At 42.5% G+C, this 24,682-nt stretch overlaps 1 protein-coding gene across 13 annotated transcripts in view; it reads right to left on the bottom strand.

The window, feature by feature from the left end:
- Positions 1-24,682, bottom strand: part of STARD13 (StAR related lipid transfer domain containing 13) — a 445,413-nt gene that overhangs the window by 10,875 nt on the left and 409,856 nt on the right. For all 13 annotated transcript variants that reach the window (XM_065594272.1, XM_065594244.1, XM_065594285.1 and 10 more), the window contains 7 exons: positions 17,081-18,462; positions 15,102-15,275; positions 11,450-11,609; positions 7,460-7,658; positions 3,146-3,353; positions 1,888-2,002; positions 898-1,119 (listed from right to left, as the gene is read on the bottom strand). In XM_065594272.1, the coding sequence (XP_065450344.1) occupies positions 898-1,119; positions 1,888-2,002; positions 3,146-3,353; positions 7,460-7,658; positions 11,450-11,609; positions 15,102-15,275; positions 17,081-18,462 (2,460 nt within the window). The remainder of the gene's footprint in view (positions 1-897; positions 1,120-1,887; positions 2,003-3,145; positions 3,354-7,459; positions 7,659-11,449; positions 11,610-15,101; positions 15,276-17,080; positions 18,463-24,682) is intronic.

The raw sequence follows: 24,682 nt of genomic DNA, 5'->3' as shown, positions 1-24,682 counted from the left end.
TTCCCCCTTTTAGAGACAGGTACTATGTTTACCCTTCTCAAGTCTTTTGGGACTTTACCCCCCAGGAGTTCTCAAAGATAATTGCTAATGATTCCAAGATTGTTTCAGCTCGTTTCTGAAGTGTCCTATAATGAATTTCATCAGGTCCTGCTAACTTGAATATGTCTATCTTATCTAAATATTCTTTAACCTGTTTTTCCCTATTTTGGCTTGCATTCTTCCCCTTTGTTAATATTAACTTCCCCCATGTTGTAATGGGGAAAGCCTCCATCTGAATAGAGTGGTGACAAAATTATCCTAAAATCATAGATCTAACATTTTCACAACAACTGTGCAGGACAACCCTGGTAGAACAGGCAGAAAGCTATACTGTATCTACATTAACAAAGTTTTCCGCGCCCCACACACCCCCGCCCCCACCTTCCAAATCTCCTCAGGCTTTAGAAAACTTTCTCTACTGTGTTCCAATAACCTGTTTGCAGGAGAAGCAGAAGGCCAGGAAAGTTACCCATCCCCTTCTCAAACAACTCACTCAAGTAATATTATCTATTTTTCCTCTTTTCTTCTTTCTATCTTTTCATGGTTTGCTTTATCACTTCCTCTGCCTGTTAGTTTGAGACCTTACTACAGTTTCTGTGTGCCCACTTCCAGGAATATCATACATAGATCACTGCCATGTTACATTTCTATTAACTATTTATTTATATAGGAAGTTTTAACAGGATTCCCCCCCACCCAAAAGAATATTGTTTACCTGCCTGTAGAAGACTAAAAAAATAGTAAAGGCATTTATTCTGCCATGTAAAGAACCAATGGGCCCTATGGGTAGAAATGGGTTGATTAGATTTTTTTTTAATTTGTTTTGTTTTTTACTTCTTCCACATCTCTTGAAATTACCTTTTTGTAGGCGAGGTCTGTGTTCTCTATGCTAGAACAGGTGATCCATCCTTTGAATTTCTCTTTTGCGTCTTTCTGAAGGTTCTGCATCAGACTTTCAAGGTACATTTGGTAATTTCCTCCTTCTTCATCCATTTGCTTTCCTAGTTCCTCCACTGTTGGACAATGCACTTCAGCCTCCACATAGGAGTTCCGAGATTGGGTTGCCATCTCATGGGGGACCTGCTCCAAAGAAAGCAGGTAAAACTTAGAGGTAGAGGCTTATTTTGAGAACTGCCCTTTAAGAGAAGCATTCTCTAGCATGATGTATTATCCTGCACACAAGCACAATGAATCTATGAAAGCAGATACCCACTGCTATCTTTGCCTACTGTTAATCATGAGATATCAAGATATGATAATGAAATAGCCACAGCTCTCTACTGGATGGAATCAGACTGTTCAACTGTATGTCAAAGGCCCTTTAGTGCTAATAGAGATTCTCCTTTAGCTCAAAGAAGACTAGCATGTACTTTTGGAGCAGGAGGATACAAGTTCTATCACTGAAATGGTAAGTGCCAGTTCATATAGTTCAGTAATTACTGTGTAGTCCTAGGCAACTACAGCTTTGTAACACTACATACAGAACAAAGTATGTAAGCTCCCTTTTGGATTTTTTTAAAAGTAAGATACTAAAACATATAACTAATTAAATGTTAAAACAACAGATTTTACTATAAAGTAAAATTTGTTAACCCAGAATTTTGGGCTGCAAACTTCCCAAGGATAATAAACCAATGTTGCTAATATCTGCATCTCTGAAAAGTAGAAGGAGACGGTCAAAAAGAAATGAGAAATAAACTTCAGATGGAACAAGCTTATAAATAAGTTAGGAACCATTGCTCTCTAAGCTAAAATGAGAGAGGAAATGTAAGTCTAAATTGTAAATATTTCAAAGGCTGCTCTACTATGTACTGTGGTCTCCATGAATAATACTGAATTTCCACTCACCTCAAAAAGTTTGTTGCATTCTATTATCATGTGTGCAAGTCCCTGAGTAGCTGCCAGGTTTTCACTGAGATCCTTCTGATCTGGCTTTCCTGTTGCATATTTTTTCTGTATTACTCTGTAATTGAATTCAGTGTCTCAGGTAAGAGGAGCTGGATCTTTTTAATATGAAAGTAAACGTAATGGCACAATGTTCTCATAGCCACAGAGAAAATCTTCTTAAATTTAAAATTCAAAGAGATCATTCAGACCACACAAAACCTTTTTTTGATTCCAAAGGAAAAGTGTTTACCTAAAATATTCTCAAGCCAAAGTTAAAAGCAGGAACATTTAAAGACGTTGTACATTGCATATCATACATTTTGCAACAGACCGTCAACAAATATGCCCAGTATTCTACCCTGTCATCATTTAAATGCTTGGCAAGGCACTGGCTACAAGGAGACTTTTCCATATATCTGAACAGATTCCAAATATGCTCATAGTAATATCTTTGGTAGGGACGGGAAGGGAATGCAGAGGGGACATTTAGATGGGCCACCAATGTTTGGATGGATCTAAGCCCTATTTAATCTATATTCACCATGTTATGAACCACAGGAACAAGGTCTGAAATGAGCTCAATTTTCCAGTTAGCAGAGTGCTACTCAAATATACACAAAGCGAGTCATTGGCAGAGCTGGGATTAGAACACAAGCGTTCCGTGCTTACCCCTCCTTCCCATGATGCCTCTTTAATAATGATGTGGATGAAGTTTGGGGTTGCACAGGATTTAAGCCAGAACACACCCATTGACTTTGACAGGAATTGTGTGCCTGCAACATTGTACCATGCACTGAAAATATGCTTGTTAAAAACCATGCCCACAAAACTGTGGACCTATCTTCTCCACACTGAAGTCAATGGCAAAAGTCCCATTGACTCCAATGGCAGCAGAATCACGCTCAGTGCCTTCAAAAGCCAAAACTACCCCTACAAAACATACTCACACACCCACTGATTTTAGAGATGAAAATGGGCATTTACTTGTGCAAGAATTAAATGACTTTCTCTGTGTGTAAATGCCCTTTTGGCTCTGTAATGCCTTCTCAAAGAATGCATGCCCAAATCTTGGGGTGCGATAGTCAACAGTCGCCTTTGAAAATCTGATCCCAAATATTGGTCTAAACATCAAAAGTATCCTGCTAATACAATATTATCTAAGTTTTAAACTCCAGCCCTTTCTGTAAAAGATAAGGGGACAACCAAGACAATTACTTACCTTGGTGAGCTTTCCTTCTTTAATATATTAAGGTGGAAAAGGGAAGGGGCCAGACACACAGCTACATTCATCGGAGTCATTTGATTCTCTTCTACAGAGGCGACGTCACTCAGGAAACACAGCAGAGTCTGCAAAACCTCCCTGTTTTCGTCTGACATCAACATGATGGCTGCCTGCAAGGCCTGAAGTCTCTGCTCTTTGGGAACATCTGAGGAAAAGCAAGTGTCATTCAATGGGGTTAATCATAAGATCATGTAAAGACACTGGAACATGATAAAGTGAACACAGAAAATCACACTGTGGTGACTACTTTTTTTGGAGGGGGAAAACACTTGTACATGTCAGACTATTAAAACCTGAGCTTTTCTTTCTTACATATTCCGAGCTTGCTCACTCCTACTCTTCCATGTTTTGAAAAGTGAATACCTACCTGTACTAAAGAGGACTGAGTCTGAACTTTTAAGTGCTATTATATTTTTTATCTTTCCATAGTGCATAGCCTGTCTAGCCTATTTTACTACTCTTCTCTGTCCCTGAGGAGGTGGGTCTCTAAGAAGGAGACCGTACTTCATTTAGAGTTTATGATGTGAGAACAGTACTTAGTGCCATAGCATTAAATGCTATTTTCTATGCTTTTTTCTGCCCTTGGGAGAGCAGTTCAAAAAGCATTAGGAATGCTTGGGGAAATGCTTGCACTTATGTCCTGACCTTAGGAAGAATTTAATGAAAGTAGTAATGGATATGCTTGAATAGCATCTTGGACAGAATTATTTCTAAAGCTACCATAAGTTTCCTTAGGTTGGATTAAGAGAACTCCTCTGGGTGTTTAATACATTATATATAACCCTACAAAAGAAGAGCAAAGCCTGAGTTACCACTGATGTAACAGCAAGCTATTAAGTTCTGTCTCTTGGAAAGCTCATGCAACCACTTTATTTTAAAAGGTTTCAGACAAAAAATGGCAAATTGATATAGTACAACCCTGACTTGCTAGAAGTGGCAAGGGACCACAGGAAACCTTCAGAAAACTCAGAGGAATCTTTGGTAAGTCTGTGCAATGTGTCCCTCATCCCTCCCGCCACTGGATTCTGGCACATAAGGAAGAATACAATACAACCTTGAGGGACGCCACTTCAGTTAACTGGGCGTTTTGGTTAAGAAGAGTAACATAAACCACTGCTATGCCAAGTGTAGGGTAACTGAGCACAATCTGAACTGTGATATTCCCATCCCCCAACAATCACAGAAATCAACCATTCTGGATATATCAGCAGTGTCCCGGCTCCTCAAGTTCTTGCCAGTATGTCATGGGGAAAAGAATCCTTCCCAACCCCAATTTTGGTGATTAAGTAAACTACATGCATATGAACAAAAATTCCCAAAGTTAAGTATCTATCTAACCCAGGGATGGGCAAACTTTTTGGCCTGAGGGCCACATCTGGGTATGGAAATTGTATGGTGGGCCATGAATGGTCACAAAATTGGGGGTTGGGGTGCGGGAAGGGATGAGGGCTCCGGCTAGGGGTGCAGACTCTGTGGTGGGGCGGGAAATGAGGCGTTCAGGGTGCTGGAGGGGGCTCCGGGCTCGGGGTTGGGATGTGGGAAGGATGAGGGCTCTGGCTGGAGGTGTGGGCTCTGGGGTGGGGCCAGGGATGAGGGGTTTCGGGTGCAAGAGGAGGCTGGGGGGTGGTGGTGGAGCAGAGGGGTTTGGCGTATGGGAAGGGGCTCTGGGCTGAGGCAGGGGGTTATGGTGTGGGAGGGGGTATGGACTCTGGGCTGGGGTGCAGGTTCCAGGGTGGGACTGGGGATGAGGAGTTTGGGGTGCAGGAGGGGGGTCCAGGCTGGGGCAGGGGGTTGGGGTGCGGGGGAGGAGGCTCTGGCCTGGGGGGTTCAGAGTACAGGAGGTGGCTCTGGGCTGGGGCAAGGGGTTGGGATGCGGGGTGGTGGTGGTGAGGGCTCCAGCTGGGGGTGCAGACTCTGGGATGGGGATGAGGGGGTTGGGGTGCAGGAGGGTTTTCCAGGCTGGGATTGAGGGGTTCGGAGGGCGGGAGGAGAATCAGGGCTGGGGCAGAGGGTTGGGGTGCAGGAGGGTGGCAGGGGGACAGGCTCCGGACGGCACTTACCTCAAGCAGCTCCTGGAAGCAGTGGTATGTCTCCCCTCCGGCTCCTACATGGAGGTGTGGCCAGGTAGCTCTGCATGCTGCCCCGTCTGCAGGCGCCGCCCCTGCAGATCCCATTGGTCACAGTTCCCGGCCAATGGGAGTTGTGGAGCTGGCGCTTGGGGTAGGGGCAGCACACGGAGCCCCCTGGCTGCCCCTACGCGTAGGAGACAGAGTGGGACATGCCACTGCTTCCGGGAGCCACGCAGAACTATGGCATGTGCAGAGCGGGGCAAGCCCCCGATCCCACTCCCCAGTGGGAGCTCAAGGGCCAGTTTAAAAGGTCTGATGGGCCAGACACAGCCCGTGGACCGTAGTTTGCCTACCCTGATTTAACCCCACACTTTATGAGATACCACAGGTACTCAAGTAACTGTTCATTTTTATTTATTTTTTTGATCCGGAAAGAGTAATTTTTCCATTACTACCTGAAGCAGAGAAATATAAATGTTGTTGAATGTATGGAGGAAAAAATCCTACATGTTTTTAATCTAAACTTTGTTTCTCAATATGTAGGAAAGCCCACCTGTTTCCCTGTTACTGCTTTATTTTAAGCAGATCCATACTGAAGTCCTTAAAGTTACTCACACAGTGCAAAGAAATCCTTCCTAGAGCCATTTCTTCTTCTCCCAGCAGTACAGGCTTAATCTCTTTAGCCTTACTATGCCTGGAATTCATTTATTCCCTATATATACTGTACATGGAGGTTTTACTATCATTTTCATAAATGACATTTTCCTAACCAAAAGAATATGGTAAAAGGCTGATCCATAAAGCGGAATATCACAATTTCCTTCTTTAAATCTTTTCTCTATGTGCTGTACTAGAGTATTACGGGGCCAGCTTTAGTTATAAATAAAATACATCTGACTTCCCCAAAACAGAAGCTCCTACAAGGCCTAGCAACATCCTAAAAGGAGATTTTTTAAAATTGGTTTTGTAGTTTTATATGAGCTTCCACACTCTGAAACCATATGTGCTTTTTAGAGACGTGGGCATTTAGATGTGACAGTTGGCTGGCCTTCTCTCCTGTGTTAACACAGGAGCATTCCCAGTTTTCATCAAACAATGGCTAGAACACATACTTTTATTAAAGAGTCATGTGAGAACATAAAATATGGCCCTGGAATTAGATATATCCTCTACTTAGCCTGCTATTTTGGTGATGAAGTAATTATGGGAGCAATTTTATTGGTGCAAATAATTACAGGTGCTTTTTATAAAGTGCTATGAAATGTGCCTGAAGTTCAGTGTGACCCTGCAGCTTCTGGGAATGAAAGCAGAAAAAGGAAGTATCGGTCAACAATTAGGTCACTAGTCTAGGGTCATATGATATTTTAAAATGGTTTCTCTCTTATCAGTATCGCCTGAAATTCCTACAACAGAACATTTTAAGTTGTTAATTTACTTTTCACTATTTCCATTGTTTACTTTTGGCTCCTCCCCTAATTTGGACAATTAGACTAGAATTGTCAGTTTCACTTTCTGGCTCACATGCACTGACATCTTTCTGATGTGTTTGAAGTTCAGACATTGCTGAGGAATGAAATTAAAAGAAAAAACCCTTAAGCTTTTCTTCCCCTATTAGATCTCTTAACAGGACTTAAGTTTGTGATCTAAACTATGATACTAGAGTACATATAAATGTTAGTAGATATAATGAAAATGCAAACCCTCAAAAGCTATATCCTCATGAAAATTCATTTCATGTTAATATTCTCATTTTGAAGGCCAAGCCGCCATCCTCTCCACATTCAAAAGACTTTAACCAAGATGAAGTGAGTCAATAATTTTTTAAAAAAAATATGACATTATAATATTAACTGTTTCAGGTTATTTCCTCCTTTGGCTTTCCCTGTGCATCTTATCTTCTCTGTGTGCTTCTTTTTGATTGGAAGGGTGAGATTTTCAAAGCTGCAGGTGGGATTTGGACACCCAATTTTCATGACAGTTAAGGGAGCTGCATGCCCAAATCCGATTAGGTAGCTTTGAAAATCTCAGCCAAAGCCTCTAGTAGCAGGGACAGTCTTTATTTTGTGCTGTGTACAGCACCAATCATATTTTGCCTGAGCCAAAGCCCTTTGAAGTTAGTTGAATGAATCAGGCCCATGGCTGACACTTCGGTAACATTCAGAATAACCACCATTTTACTTACGTTGATAGATATGGAGGAAGGTTTCTCCTAGCTTACTGGTGAGAAGAGGTTCTGGCAAGTCCCTGAAAAACTGCTTTACCATATCTGCCACGTCGTAGGCTGATTGGTCTTCATAGCTGACGTTCTCAGGGGAGCTCTCGTTCATCTGACGGAGGGCCTGGATTCGGGACTTCACTCCTGATTTTCGAAACAGACCCACCTAAACCAGGAGCCACATTGGGTTGGTTAAACAGCCATTTCTTTCAAGTATTTCTTACAAGAGGCTTTGCATACTGAGGAAGTTGTGTTACTTGTTTTACTATTGTAGATAACAACAAGATCTCATGCAACTGCAAGATTCTTACATTATTGGAAATGCCAGTAGACTTGTTCACAAGAGAAATCATAAACAGCTACATACTCTTGCTGTAGGACTATAACACCTAATAATTCTTCCCTATTATACCAAATCGCACACCAAAAGGTCAGAAGGTATGTGGGTATGACATTGCCTAAAAATTATGACACAGTTCCTTAGCTGGCATAAATCGGCATAACTAGTTGAGTTTAATGGAGATACACTGATTTACCCCTGCTGAGAATCTGGCTTGTCATGTCTATCTATTTTGAAGATTAACAAGACAACAGGATCCTCAGCTAAGTAATATACTACGTGTCAAGAGACTGGGACATCCTGGAAGGATTAACACCAAGATGCTAAATCTATTTTTCCCCTTCCTGTTCTCTGCTCCCTGAAGTTTCCTCAAATTCCACTGAAAAACCTAGTAGTTACAAAGCAGCAGAGCCGACGAGAGGGGGGGGAAGCCAGTACAAATTACCGGGGCCCGGCGGTCCGGAAGGGGGCCCAGGGCCCGGCTTCCCCCCATCTCATCGGCCCTGTTTAGCCAGTCCGCCCTGGCTGGGGGGCCCGAAAATTTTTTTTCACCGGGGCCCGAACCCGCTCTCAGCGGCCCTGCAAAGCAGAAGCCGCAGAGGGATTATTTGTGTAGAGACACTAAGATACATTTTTATCTTGTTTGTTTTCTATTCTGAAGGAAGTGGTAATTCTTAAAATGAGCGCTGTTAGTGCCTTCACAGCAGTGCTGTCCTTTTATAGTAGTTCTCGGAAGTGGAATTCCCCTGCGGTGAATTCCTAAGCATGAACCACATATTTATTCCCAAGTGAATTTCTGTTGTTCCATTTGGGAAGTATTCCTGTTGTTTTTCTTCAGTTTATAGGAGAAGAGGTGAAATACTGAGAAAATCTATAAAAAGAATAAAGTGGGCATATTTTGGGCTTTAAATTATAAAGCTTGCTTCCTCTTTGCCTGTTGTGTATAGGTAGTTATTTGTCTTGTTAACTTGGAGTCAAGGTTACTGGACTGCATATCCCACCAACTCCAACCATGAAAGGAACTAAATATGCAGTTCAGTCATGCAACATCCTATGCTCAACTTTGCAGCCTCCATTCCAAGGCCCATGTAGCTCCATCCTCATCCTGAACAAATAATGGATGCTCTTGAAGTCCTTCCATGTTCAATGGTCATATACTGAAATGTTTTGATGATTAATATAGAGATGATGTGGCTTTCATAAATTAAACTGTACGTAGTTCTGAGCATGCTGTGTATTAGTTTGCTAGTGGAATACAGTATCAGATTGCAAATAGCGGCTTTCAGATTTTTCTGTTATGTCTAGGACAAGTTATATAAGTGAGTTATGTCTGTGATGTTTGCAATCTAAAGTAATATGTAGAAATTACAGAACTGAAATCTACATTGTGTGCACATTGGTGGATTATGTTTATATTCAGAGGTAAGGCTGCCCTTAGATCTGACAATGAAATACAAGGAAGCGTCTGGCTCTTTTCATCTGGATTGTCCATCATTTCTTCTCTCCCTTTTGAATGCTCCCCCAGCCTGGTATATTGAATACACTAGACTCATGTCCACAATTGTTTCTGTTCAAAGTATAAAACTCTGGAGCGTGCTGGACAAATGCGAAGCAAAACATCTGTGTTTGGGGCAAAGGCTCCTTGCTGGCATAAACAACCTTTAAAAATTCACAGACTCATTACGCTAGAATCAGAGGTCAGACATCAAATTTCATCAAAACAATCTCCTGGTGCCTGACATCCAGTTACTGCTAATCTCTACTATTGTGTAATAATGTTATTCCTATTTCCCTTTCTTTGGAAAAATGCTCAATTCATCAAGAGGGGGTAGTTCTTGGTTTCATAAAAGCAGGTGTTTCAGGATCTCTTCCACAGTATTAGAGATGTGTCCTATAACTACAAGAGATCCATAAACACACAGACACCACCGGATTTACACCAGAGATTAATTTATCCCACTCTCTTTATTTTCTTTGTGTGCTGTGGATAGTCTATTCTGCAAGTGCACAGTTGATGTAGGATAGAAATAAAAGCTCAGCCAACAAAGAAAGATACAGAGACTTCTCTTTGTCAGGGTTGTATGTGAATAATCATGTTCAATCCTTAATGGCCTGAATTTCCTTACTTCATCTCAGAACAGTCATAACTATCTCAAGTGCCCACGGCCATACTTTACAATTTTTATATATATATATATATAAACAACTGCAACTCTGTTAAGTACGTACAGTGGCAGACCCAGAAGTGCAGGGCTCTAGGCTAGCTCCCTACATGCATTGTACAGGGAGGTGCTGGAAGCTGCTTAGGTCTCTAATGAAGCCAATGGCCAGGCATTAGCTGATTCTGAATTAGATGGGATAAGGAGAGGAGGTGTCAAGTGCAGAAGCTGAATTAACTGAACATTTGAAATCCTATACCTGGGTTTGGGCGAAAGTCTCTGCACAAATATGTTTTTAAATGTTCACAGTCTGGAAGCACTTTGACGTTAAACCCTTTCCTCTACCTTTACCTTTTATTTAATATTTCCTCAATTCTACCATTAGGAGAGCGGAGCTGGCTTTCTCCTATTGCTCTGACACCTTCCAGTGGCCTCTTGAAGCAGAGACTTGTCCATGTCACAAGAGATGCTGTTCCTGGCTGGCTGGATTCTCTCTGTTGCTTTTGCTTTTTCTGGTGTCTGCCCTGTTTTTCTTTGTTTTCTACTTTCTTCCCCCATTACTCCTCATTTCTCCCTATTGTCTCTGTTCTATTTTGTTCTCTGTTCCCTTTCCTTTCCCTTCCATCTGTTCTCCTTTTCGCTCTCCTATACACATTTCCATTCCTCCAACTCCACTACTTAATCCACCTGCTTCACCTCCTTGCTCTCTGCTTCCCAATTCTTTCACTCTCACTATACAAGCCCAGATACCATGGTGATGGGCGCTGAATGAGAACTTAGCTACACTGAGTTGTGGAATGATTTCCTCCCTGCCCCTACTTATCTTCCCATTTCTGCCCACAGTGCTGAAACTCTCATTAGGCCATTCCCACAGCATCAGATCCACTCCTGCAGCGAGCACAATGTCACAAGCAGAGCAAGGAGCAGAAACTCTGGAAAATTCAGAAGTGGGCCTTGGGGCATGTGGGAAACATACTGCTCCAATGTTAAAACTGGGCAAGCATCGTTGCAATGCAGAACAAAATGTCAACTTGCTGTCTGAGCTCTCTGGCCACAATATATGCTGTAAGCATGTATCATAGAATCATAGAAGATTAGGGTTGGAAGAGACCTCAGAAGGCATCTAGTCCAACCCCCTGCTATGTATATACATATACATAGAGCTCTATCTTTGGGGGAGGAACAATAAAGATATAATAGCTATGTCCCTTGCACAGTGAGTTAATACAGCAACAAAAGGGGTGTTAGTATAATATGTCAGTCATTGTCCAGTGCTACCATAACCTGCATAGTGCTCTAGAATGGTGTGACGTTGATGTGAGCTGGCAAAGTAAAATGTTTAGACAGTAAAACCATTTCAACTGGCTTGATACATTTTCCAGCCAGTCGGGCTATGCAAGTCACTAGACTGTGGTTTAAAAACCCTTTGAAATTTAGCGAGGAATGTAAAGTCCATACCTGATCTAGACAATTGCTGCGTAAGTAGCGCAGTGCTTGTTGCATGCTCTGTGGAAGGGGTTGCCCCGTCCTCTGGACATGAACTATCAAAGGCACACCAAAGACATTCTTGTCCTTGTAGTCAGGAACTTTCATCCTCTTCATGAACTTTGGCACAGACCTGAAATTCACACCGTTAGCATTAAACTGTGAGAGTACTTACATGATCCTACTGGCTAACATTACTGAGGGAAGCCAGTAACTCTGAAGGCAGCCTCTTTGATAAAGACAGCTAAATAAAAGTTTCCTTTCTACTACATGATATATGAATCCTTTAAAGTCTACACATTTTATGGACTTCTTGAGAGCCTTTATCAGCAGATTGCCTGTGGCTGTATTCTTGCCTTCAAAATGTCTGGCATGGATGGGCATGAGCAGCACAACAAAACAAAGTGGAAGATGTATCTAAAAGAGCGCAAGTTCATTTCTTTAATGGGTCCAATGATTTCTATGATATCAGCTTTGTGATTTAGCATTTCTGCTGTCCAGTAATTTACAGTAATGAATTACATTGAGAAACCATTATGTGGCAAATGCATCCTTGATGTAACTCAATTGATTTCTGGTCAAGCAGATTAACTAAACTTGGTGAACTTTCTTTCTCCCATTAATGATGGTGGAAAAGAGACCAACAGGCCAGATTCCCTTTTGTGGGAATCTTGGCTTCAGCAGTTTTAAAACATGGATGAACATGGCCGGAGATTTCGTAGTTTGTGTGAGAAGGAGTTAACATTTGAATCTAAATGACCCACTGGAGGAGTATGGAAAACAACACCACAACTATTTGTAATTCCAGTTGTCTATAGTGCTGAGCATGAAAACTTAGGCCCAGATCCACAAAGGAACTTAGGTGTTGTGATGCTCAGCAACCCAACGCCTAACTTTTAGCCACCTAGAAAATCACACGAACACCAATGAGATCCAAAGCCTAAGGCAGGTGCCTAGGCTCCCTATGCAATGAATGGGGAGAGAGAAGTGCCTAACAATGCAATCCACAAAAGCCAGCATGTTAGGTGGGGTGCCACCTTGATGCCAACCACAGGGGTGTGTTTTAAGCCCCCTCCCCCATAGATAGATGCCTAACTCTGGGTTGCAGGGAGACTCTGATCTCTGCTTGCGATAGCCAGGAACGCTTCTCCTGGAGTCAGGAGGCTTAGGCACCTAAGTCATTCCTTGTGAAAATGAGCGAGGCAGGTGCCTAACTTCACACAAAATGGCTGGAGGAGGAGGTGCCAAGTGATTAGAGCACTCCTGGGATGTGGGAGACCCCTGCCCAAATCTTTTCTCCCTGTCAGAAAGAGGTGGGAATTGAACCTGGGTGAGTGCTTTAACCACTGGGCTAAAGATTATAAGGTGGGTGCTACCAGCACCACATTCTCATCCTTCTCCAGACAGATTTGGAATGGGAGCTGATCCAGTAGATGGCCTCTACTGCATTGGGCTCCATGAGTGAGATAGACACTCCTTGCCATATCTTTGTGGATTGCTCTGAGGCTTAGGTGGGAGACAGGTATACGGTGCCTAGAGTGAGGTAGCAACATGCATGCTCTGAAGCAGAAACTTAGGATTCTAGGGAGCCTTTGCAGCAAAAATTTAGGCACTGAGTAAGTTTACGCATCTACTGGGTTAAGCAGCAGCTGAGCAGGATTTTTGTGAATTGCAGCGGGGCCTAAAAATGGGACTTAGGTGCCTAAGTCTGGGTTTTAAACAGCTGAGTATCTTTGTGGATCTGGGCCTTACAGATCAACTATGTGATCACTGAAAATATTTGTCAGGAGAGAGAGCTACTTTGCGCAAATCAGCAAGTTCCGGAAACTGCCGAGTTCTAATCTCAGCTCTGACACCGAGTCTCCTTCTGTGGCCCTGAGTAAGTCCTTTAGGGCTAGATTCCCAAAGGAGAATTAGCCGTTGCAATACCAAGCGTTTCAGTGCCTAACTTTTAGGTACCCTGCCACCTTGTGGAATTCACAGCTGAGTTAGGTGTCACGGCTCCTTATACAAGGCATGGGGAGAGTTAGGATCCTAAGAATGGGATTCGCAAAAGCCAGCATGCTCAACAGGGAATTCCCTAAACCAACCAATAGCAGGTGCTGACCAGAGTGGTATGTCCTAAACCCCATGCCTCTCAGAGAGTTAGTGTCTAACTCTGGGCTGGAGGGAGGCAGCTATCTTTGCTTGGGATCAACAGCCATAAACCCTCTCCTGGAAGGTTCTTACAAGAAAGATGACTAACTCACCACAAAATGGCTGGAGGAAGAGCCCTTAACCTTTAACCCATTAGGGCACTTAGCTGGGATGTGGGAGACTCCTCCCTCTGCCTGAGGGAATGAGATTTGAACAGGGGTTTTTCACCTCTCAGTGGATCCCCTAACCATTGGACTACAGAATCATTCACTCACCCACTGGCCCACTGAATATTTATGTATTTGTACACAGTGGAACAGCTTCAACAGGAGAGATTGAGAAAGAGCCCTACATCAGGATCCGCAGAGCCCACTGGCTAGCACACTTACCGGAGAGGCAGGAGAACCAAGTGCACCTCTCTTCTCCCCATCATACAGAGGGGGGGAATAGAAACAGGGTCTCCCACATCTCAGCTGAGTTCCCTGACCAGTGGGATACATTTTATAAAAGAGGCTGCTGCCTCCCCGCCTCGTGCTGTCTGTTTTGTGTGACATTAGACAGACCTTGAGAACAGCTACTGGATTGGGCCCCACAGCTGAGCTAGGCCAAGAAATGCCTAGTTGCAGCATCCCACTAGGATTTAGGCACCGTGGCATCTAGACTAAGGCAGCTGTGTGCATGCCCAGAACCAGAAACTTAGGCAGCTAGGGGACTTTTAATGGTGGAAATTGAGATGCCAATGACCTTTAGGCTCCTCCAGGGTTAGCCAGCAGTTGAGCAGGGGTTTTGTGAATGCCAGTGGTGCCGACATTTTGGTGTTAGGCACCTAACATGGGAGGTAAGTCCTTTTGTGACTCTAGCTCCTCACCTCTCATCTCTCTTTCTCCATGTGTACCTTTGGAGATACCTTAATTATTTTGCCAAGCTCAGAGAGGGAGTTTGTGAGGATTAGTTAATGTTTGTAAAATGCTTTGAAGGTGCAAAGCACTGTCTCACTGTGAAGTATTATTATTATCATTATTGGACTAATGTTTCTGCATATACGGGAAAATTATATTTTCTAGATGACTTCCACCTACCTACTGCTAATCATTCCTTTTTAATATAAAAAACAACAATAAAACAAACTTGTATACTTGATGTACGACCAACAGCTGCTCCTTTCAAACCATAACTTTAGTTTTAGAGAACCTTATTTTAAAATTTCCTCTTTGTAATTATTCACTCCTACTCTTCTTGTTTATTTTTCTGCTACTTAGCTGCTATTAGAGAGAGGGTGGGTTGTCTAGTGGTTAAAGCAGGGAGGTGGATCAGACCTCTTGGGTTCTATTTCTGGCTTTGCCACTGACTCACTATATAACTATGGACTAAAATGCACTTTCTGATTCTCAGATGAAAGGGGCTAAGTTAGTGGAATGATAATAATATAATTGGGAGAAACAATTTCCTTCTAAATATATCTGTTTTGTGAGACACATAATGCACTTACCATGTCCAGCCATGTTTGTTTGACATGCAGTATTTTTCCATGATGGCCGTAAGGCGAAGTAAGGAAAATTTTTGCAGTAGATTCAGTTGAGCTGCTGATTGATTACTGAGCTGTAGTGATGCTGAGGAGTGGCTCGGGCCGTGAGAGATCTGGAAACTATGCCAGCGTAATCGCCTTCAGCAAAAGAAAGGAGAAAAGGAAAATGAGATTATACGGTGCCACAATTAGGAAAAATGTGATGATATACAGTATTTGTCAATGTTAAATCAGTGATTTCTTGTGAAAAGGACTGTTCTTGGGGACAGAGAATGCAGTGCCTTGCTTCTGTGAGGCTCTAGGAAGCCTGATCCAAGGCTCACTGAAGTTAATGGAAAGAATCCAATTGATTTTAACGAGCTTGAATCTAACCCAAGATACTTTCTTTATATACTGACTCATTTTATAAACTGACTATTGAAGATAACATTTGCATTTCTTCTTCAAGGTACGAACTTTGGCCCAAATTCTGCAAACATTTAGGCATGCGCTTAATATATGAGTAGTCTCCTTGATTTCTGTGGAATTCAACATAGTAGTAAGCAATATGGCTAGTTGTAAGTAACTGCAGTTTAAGCCCTTTGAATGCACGTCTGGATCTGTGTGTGTTTTTACCCATAGATCAAAATACATAGGACCAAATTCTGCTATTGGCTACAGCAGCGTAAATCCAGAGTAATTCAAACAACAGATACCAGAATTTAAGTGATAGCATAAGAGTCCCTCAGAATAGTCAAAGCGCCAAGTTTCTTTCCGCTTGTGAGCATTTCCCAGGTATACATTCCATAGTCTATAGGGAGTGTGTGGGTATCTTTTCTTTTAAATTCACTTTCTTGCCTCCTGGAGCCTCTCCCACATGATATGTTTTAGTTAGTAACTATATCCTCTGCTTTGTGGGTTGGACAAAGGCTGCCTAACTGAAGCCATCTTTAACAAAACCTCATGTGCTTGTGGGGTAACCAATAATGCTTTCATGGGCCATGTACAGTGTCACTTGAGTGAGTTTTCAGTGCTAAGAGAACTATACAGAAATGAAAGCAAAGGTAGGTGTGAGAGGGTGCTGTTTGGGTATAAATACAACTCAGGTATCTCAAAGCTTGATTTTTTGTGTGGTGTCCAGGGCTGTAAAGAACAAACAGGAGATTTCAAAGATTTCTCATGTTAATTGTTGAAAACAAAATAAAAACAATGGAACCTTTGTGGGTGAGCACATGGAAGCAGTTGGCCGCAGAGCGGAGAGTGCACAGCACCATGCCTGGCAGCCACAGTCCTATTGCACATTCAGACACCCCTACCCCCGGCAGTGCAGCTTCACAAAGTCCCTTATTCAGGCCTGTGTCTTCAGGGCACAACTGAGCCTCTTCTCTCAAATTCACAAAATTCATTAATAATGCAGAATGGGTTTCCAAACACTCAGTGTCACTTAGGGAGTTCCAACCTAACATTTCCATTAACAAATACACTGGGTGTTAACCAACTATGGGGGGCTTTGGGGAAACATTGTAAATTCTACATAACAGCACAGGGCCACTTTTTCAAAGCAGACTCTAATCTTGTGCTTGAAAATTTGGTGCCTGCCTGTTTGCACAAACTGATGGGTACATTTTAGAGGCCAGTTTGAATATACATCCCATTGTGAATATGACACCATGTTTTTTAACTAAAATACTTTGTGGAAGAAAGCGTGCACTGTAGTTTGCTCTATTACGATGACTCCCCACCTTTTTCATACCAGGGCCCTCTTCTCCTAGCAGTCGCTATTCCATCTAGCTGGGTCCCCCCTCCCAATTTAGCAATATGGGCAAGGCAGGGTGATCATGACCCTTTGAAAACTGTTCACAATGCTCAGATAATGTGCCCCTGGTTTATTATATCATTTTTCACAACCTACCCCATTAATAATGAAAAACAGAAGGAATTATTTAAGGAATTATGCTACCAACCTGTTTGGCCTGGTGAGAGATGCCCCTACACCAGAGTCTCTCCTGTCCCTAATACCAGTGGTTTCTGATTCATTGAGGGATGTTCCATCTCTGTCCATATCACTGGGTGTAGTACGACCATCAGAAACAGAGTTCCCTTCAAAGTCTAATGTGATTTGGGTGGGCGACTGGAATGGCAACAATGCAGATTCTCCAACCAATAAATCATTGCTTTGCAGCTCTGGCTGTAAATCCTTTGACCAGTGGTTTACAACCTCTTTAAGTCCATTGACATGCTGCAAAATGTCATCTAAATGAGGGAAAAGATCATCTTTTTCCAAGTCCAAAAGGTCTCCAGTGCTGGCGTACAAGTGGGAACCTGGCACATTGTCATAAATACTAACTCTACTCTCTTTAGGACAGCAAGCCATGAGTCTGGGCTCTTTAGGAGTAGAGCACTTCTGTTTGCCCAAAGAGATGCTGCCTGTCCTCCAGTTTACACTATTATTGTTATCAGTCGGTGAGAGACTTTCAATGGAAAGTGCCTTTGGAAAAGTTCCAGGTTTGTGGTCCTTGGGAATGTGCACAACCAGGTTCTCTTGGGAGTGAAATTCATTTTTACGGTTTTCGTCTACCACTTGTCTCAGGGCTGTTCCAGCAAGAACGTCCAGGTCCTCCAGGTACATACCACCTCGCTTGTTTGTTTCATAACACTTGCGTTCCTTAAAACATGGTGTGCTCATGCCACTGCTGCTGTTTTCTGACTGACTACTGTCGCTGCTGGATTTGGCAGAAAAGGAAAGTCCTCTTTTGGCTGCATCTCCATTCACTATCTGCATGCAGTGCATGTCCTTTAAGGATTTTGGCTCATGTTGAAGAACAGGTCCGCTTATCTCTAAGACACCAGGCCTTCCCAAGCCCTTTAGTTTTCCGTGTGCACCTCTAGGCTTTAGCGTCTCCATGCGCTTTAGAAAGGTCTTGGCTCTCGTTCGTGTTGGTTTCTCATTCTTAAGGTTACAGGAGTAATTTGTGGTCTCCTTTGGAACCTGGGAGCGGGTACAGCTGACAGGAGTGGTGTAACGTGTAAGTGTGTTTTCTATACTATGCTGTCCTGAGCAGTCACATATCTCCCTGATAGTGCTGTTGATACCAGACTGATGCCGACTGTCACTTCCTCCACTGCTCTCGCTGTGAATAGACGAGACTTCAGGCTCACTCAGATCAGTAAGGACACTTTCACTGCTAGGGGTGTTTTTCATTTTAATGTCCCCTGAAGTCCCATGTCTATCTGATCGGTGAAGCAAAGTGTCAATGTCGTCCACCCGAGACCATCTTCTGCTCGTCCTTTGGAAAGTCCATTTATTACTGATGGCACAGAAGTCTTCTTCATCTGAGTCTTCACTCTGGAAAACAGCATGTTACACTTTGTTCAACAGAGAACTTTTCTTTCTTTTTCTGATTACATTGTAACAAACATGAACCCTCTGCTCAGACAGTGAAAGCTACAGATGGCAACGTGGCTCTAGAAGACTAGTTTGTTCTTAGCATAATGGATGTCAGCTCTTTTACTGCAGCCTTTCTCATTCCAGAGCAAAGACTCTGCAATTAACATGCTACCATAGAAGGAATAAGGCCCTGTTCCTGCCTTGTGGAGCTCACGAGTAGACTATGTGCCCATGCAGGGCCTGTTAACTTCAGCAGGGCTTTGAGCAGGCACAAGCAATCTGCCTGCATGCTGCACAATGCAGGATTGTAGCCAAAGCAGTTCTTTAAGAATGGGGGGGGGGGGGGGAGGCAGGGGAGATTTTCAAGGGCACAAATGGCAGACACCTAACTTTCCCTTTCTCGCAGCAGTGTTGGATGGATAAATACATTAACGATTATGAGGTTATGAGATGCTACGGTAATGAGGCACAACTCAAGCAAACTATCCCCCATTATATTTCGTTTTGCTGTGAGAAGTAAACAGACATTTTCAATCGCAGCCGGAAAACCTAGTTAATCATCTGAATTAACCTGTAGGAAGATTAAGTCTTCAGTTAGATTTGTTCATTTATACACACATAGCCCCCAGACAAATATAAACATTTAGAGATAAAATACCAAGCGCCATAAGCTATGGTAACAATGTAGTAATTGAGTAAAACAAAATAGAAAAATCATTAAAATAAAAAGATCCAAAGGTCAATATGAGATTCTGCTACTCAGTTGTCCCAGACAAAACTGATAAATTGTCAGCTTGCGCCATGCAGTTTTTGTTTAGCTCACTACTCACTAACGAGCTGATCCGAAGCCCACTGAAGTCAATTAGAGTCTTTCCATTGACTTTGAACCAGTTCCATACCAAACTATTCCTGTACAGTTGTTTTAAAGTAGAACAAACTAACTTCACCTATATGACATCAAACAGTCGTCTTATCCTCCCTCATTCCTGAAAGCAGCAGTAAGGCAGTAAAATATGACAGGCTGTCAGACTAAAACAAGGCGTAAACTAAAAAGACTATTTTGGGACTGGAAAATTCTCATTTTAAAAATCTATTCTTAGCAGTATTTTTAAACGCCGTTCTGATGGTAAAGTTGTATTATCTCCCACCAGTCTAGAACCTGGCTGCTTAATCTTACTGGAAAATATAAAATAATTTGTAAAATACATCTTAAATAAAACAGAAGTTTGAAAGATGTACATTGTGATGTAATCAGTAAGTGGCAGATCACCCTAAAGCCATATTGTCATTGTAAGCTTTTGCTAGGTCATCACTTAAAGCTTGACACATCAATTTTAGATCTTGTCCAAACTGTAAAATAAAATAAAGCTGCTGAACTAGAAACGCTGTTTTGATTCATTTCTGCATTATGAATAATGAGTAGCACACACACGTTTCTTCTACAGCTGACCCGAGTTCACAGAGTAACCTCAGTTACTGCAGCTAGGGGCAGCAAACAATGAAGCAGCTAGAGAAGCAGCAGAAAAAGAGATCGAGACAGCTGGTCCTGCTTTGGTAATCTTTTCTGCAGGGAAAGGGATGGGCTGTTCGATAGCTATGCTTTTTAACCATTATTTTATAAGAACATAAGAACGGCCATACTGGGTCAGACCAAAGGTCCATCCAGTCTAGTATCCTGACTTCCAACAGTGGCCAATGCCAGGTGCCCCAGTAGGAATGAACAGAACAGGTAATCATCAAGTGATCCATCCTCTGTCGCCTATTCCCAGTGTAACACAGACAGACCCCGGTCGTCGGCATTGAACCTGGGATTTCTGGAGCTAAATGCATGAGCCTCTACTGTCTACTGCATGAGCTAAAAGCCATATGCCTCTTAGCTAAGGCTATAGCAGACTCATTAATGTCTAAGTGGTCTCGGTGCCACTAGAGGGGAAAGAACACCACACCCAGGAGGTGTATGGGTTACACTAGCTTCTGGCAAACAGAGGCTAGAGACACCATCCCTGCCCATCCTGGCTAATAGCCATTCATGGACCTATCCTTCATGAATTTATCTAGTTCTTTTCTGAACCCTGTTATATTCTTGACCTTCACAACATCCTCTGGCAAAGAGTTTTCCATGGGTTGACTGCGTTGTGTGAAGAAATACCTCCTTTGGTTTATTTTAAACCTGCTGCCTATTAATTTCAATTGGTGACCCCTAGTTCTTGTGTTACGAGAAGGAGTAAATAACACTTCCTTATTTAATTTCTCCACACCAGTCATGATTTTATAGACCTCTATCATATCATATCCCCCCTTAGTTGTCTCTTTTCCAAGCTGAAAAGTCCCAATCTTATTAATCTCTCCTCATATGGAAGCCGTTCCATACTCCTAATCATTTTTGTTGCCCTTTTCTGAACCTTTCCCAATTCCAATAGATCTTTTTTGAGATGGGGCGACCACATCTGCATGCGGTATTCAAGATGTGGGTGTACCATGGATTTATAAAAAGGCAATATGATATTTTCTGTCTTATTACCTATCCCTTTCTTAATGATTCCCAACATTCTGTTTGCTTTTTTGACTGCCACTGTGCATTGAGTGATGTTTTCAGAGAACTATCCACTATGACTCCAAGATCTCTTGCTTGAGTGGTAACAGCTAATTTAGACCCCATCATTTTATATGTATAGTTGGGATTATGTTTTCCAATGTGCATTACTCTGCATTTATCAACATTGAATTTCATCTGCCATTATAAAGCAGTCCACTGCGTAGGTGCTGAGGGCCTGTACCACACAACAATAAAATGGTAAGCTACACTGCAAACATAATACAAGACATTGGGGCAGATCCTCAGCTGGTATAAATTGTGAGAACTCCATTGAAATAATTGGAGCTATGACAATTTACACCAGATGAGGATCTAGTCCCTTTGTCTTAAAACCCAAAGAAATAAAGCTAAAGTGGTGGAAACAACGTGCAAGAAAATTCAGGGAGAGGGGGAGTGTGACAGGAAAGGGCAGTAAATATGAAGCCAACAGTGTTTCTACTTAAAATACTCTTGGGAGGACAAAAGGCTTAAAGATACTTTTAAACAGTGGCTAGAGATGAACATGAACAGTGGTGGGGAATGAGTTCTACATCCCAGCACAACACAGCCAGGATTACTTGCTGACTAGAGCTGGCTGGAAAATGGATTTCCCTTCTTCCCCTCCCCTAGTGCTCTTGTTAGATATCAGATTGCCTTGATAACATAGAGAAAATCCTCCAAAATGTAATGATGAGTCTCCCAATGAAGATGGCAATTACTGCCAGTTACAATGATATGATGATATTTATATTTGCCCACTAAGAACAGATTTGAGTTCAACAATCTCTACTGACCTAGGGTGAATTCAAATACTGCAATTTTGCAATGAAAGGCTCTGGATCTATTCTCCCTGCCTCAAGTGTATAATTTAAAAAGAAATCAGTTTGAAATACTGTAGCATCCTGCCTTACTAAAAGTTTACCGCATGTCATGGATTTTTCCAAATAAGATTTCTCATTGTTGTTTACAATGGGGAATAGGAAAGAATTTCTCCCTTCAAAGTTAACTGTCACCATCCCACCAACTTCAGCAATATATGTGGAATTGCCCCAGTGTCGGGACAGAGGGGCATTCCAGGCATTCTCACATATTTTCCTTCTTTTGTTCTATAACATCCACTTGGATTCTCAGCTTCCATTCTGCTGTGGTACCCCATCATGCAATATACTAGTGATGTCCAAGGAGCCTAGAAAGGAGGCGGGTAAATGTCACTTTTACATTCTTGCCTTGTTTTGCAAGATTTTTGAAAAGTATTATTTTATACCCTCTGGAGTCATCTGTGGCTCAGCATCTATTGAGTGTGATCCCCACTGCTGACTCAAACAGGTCTTCTCAAGGCCTCAGAACATTGCTTCTGACCCAATGATCTTCCTCCTCTCACCCAACTTCCGTTCCCACCTCTCAGCATCTGTCTATGTAAACAGTAACAAAGAGCCCGAGGACTCCAACAGGCATGTGCAGGGAGCCCTCTAATATCATTATGCATGGGAAGGAGAGGAGGGGCAGGTTTCATTAAGAGTGACTGGCAGCGTTTGCCAGAGACTCAGGGAGAGCTTTTGATACATAATTAATTCAAATTGGTTAAAAATAGAAAAACCCTGATTAAGGGCATATTTTCCTCAAACCCGAGATAGACACCAACAAAATGCAATAGAGCCAGTTTATTTTGAATGGAATTTTGCCAAATTTTTCTAGCTAGGGTGGGAATCCACATGAATCCACAGCTGCAGAAGGCAGCTAATCCAAAGGCTAATTTTTGTCTGTCCAAATCACTTAAGGGAATATTTTCAGCACAATATATGAAGATTTAGCTGTGCAAATCTCATTGAAGTTAATGGAAACAGAATGACTAAATCCCCCACATGGCAAATGTATCTCTTCGAGTGATGTGTGGTTGGGTAGGTGGAGGTGGGGAGAGTGAGTGGAACAGGCTTTCACCCAGATTAGCCTTCCCGATAATGCTGTTTGGCAGCTTGCTTAGCTGTGTTTTCATGAATCAGTCAAGCAGGTGCAGTCTAGAACTGTGCAAAACATTCATGTTGAACCTCTGAACCAAGTAATAGTAGGCTACTTTTGTGTTCCAGTAAGACAGCTTATCGTAAAGGCTATTTGTACAGACAGCATTTAGACCACAGGAACATTTCCCAGATCTATCATTGTTGAGTGGAGACACAATTGTAAGCTCTTCCATGCATTCTTTTACTGTCCAGTCTCCCTGTCCCCAGTCTCCCACCCAGACCCCAATATTTCTTTGATTCCCAGTCCTCCTCCCCACCCCTCACATTTCTTTGCCCCCACAATTTCCTCTGCTCCAGTCATCCTCCATGCCTGCTGGCCCAACTCTCATTCCTGCCCCTGCACATTCTCCTGTTCCCTCATCCTCTCTTGCCTCATACACCTATGGGGGCAAGAGTTTACACTGAGCGTTGGTTGTCCAGCTTCTGTTGCGCTGAAATGGCGGCTAAATTTACTAGGGCACTTCCACTTGTCAAGGCTGTAGGGAAATAGTGGCCATGCTAAATAAGGGAAGCCTGTGAGTTCAGTTCTATTCAGAACAATGGGGGATGGTGGCTATCTTTAGTAACAGCAAAGATAGTGAGAAAATCCTTGTCTCTTCCTGACGTAAAGAGCAGCTTTAAAAAAAGGCCACCCCCCCAAACCACCCACCTAAAATCATGAGGTTTGTAATAATGAGTGGGGGTCTCTGCCTCTGAAGAGGCAAGGTTGTGGGGGTGGGGAAGGAGAAGGGCCACTTGTCAAGAAGTGATAGGGGTCAGTTGGCCATTCCTTGAATGTTTTAGGATGAGAGGAGAGAGGTGGGGATTTTAAGTTTACCAAAAAATGAGGACAGAAGGCATCTGCACTGAACCTGGCAGATTTGGCACAGCCATGAACTGCATCTACACAGATTTTGGTGGTGCAGAAAACCCTACACTGTGACTAGAACCCTAAATTGTCAATCTCCACTTTCCCTTTTGCTGATCTGGAATGGATGCAGGGAAGAAGGGCAGGAAGTAACATTTCAACAATTTTTAAATAGCATAGCCAATGTTCATCCATGTTTTGCTTTTTCTATTCCCTCTCTTGTTTAAGCCGTAATGTCTTTGATACCCTGTTTCCCCGAAAATAAGACAGTGTCTTATATTAATTTTTGCTCCCAAAGATGCGCTAGGTCTTATTTTCAGGGGATGTCTTATTTTTCAGAAATGAAAAATGCCTTATTATCGGTGGATGCCTTATTATCGGGGAGGTCTTATTATCGGGGGGATGCCTTATATTACAACGAGAGGCAAAACTGTAAGTAGGCCTTATTTTCGGAGGATGTCTTATTTTCGGGGAAACAGGGTAAAAATAAGAAAAATGAAACCACCTAAAGCAACTAAATGGTGCAGTGGGCTTAGTGCATTAGGCTTTCACCAATGAGACTTGGGTGTATATTTCAACACTGAAATGGATTTGGATGAGCTGAGTCTCTTCCTATAGCACACATTTGTCCACATCATAAAGCCGCCACACGGTTTGGTGGATTGGCACTCTGTTCTTGAGAGGCCAGAACAGGGATTTAACATGAAGGTTACATGCACTTATCAAAGGCAGGAAACC

Source organism: Chrysemys picta, chromosome 1, assembly GCF_011386835.1.
Source record: "Chrysemys picta bellii isolate R12L10 chromosome 1, ASM1138683v2, whole genome shotgun sequence".
Lineage (NCBI taxonomy): Eukaryota > Metazoa > Chordata > Testudines > Emydidae > Chrysemys > Chrysemys picta.
The sequence above is the reverse complement of the archived record's forward strand: the minus strand, read 5'-3'. Positions and strand labels throughout refer to the sequence as shown.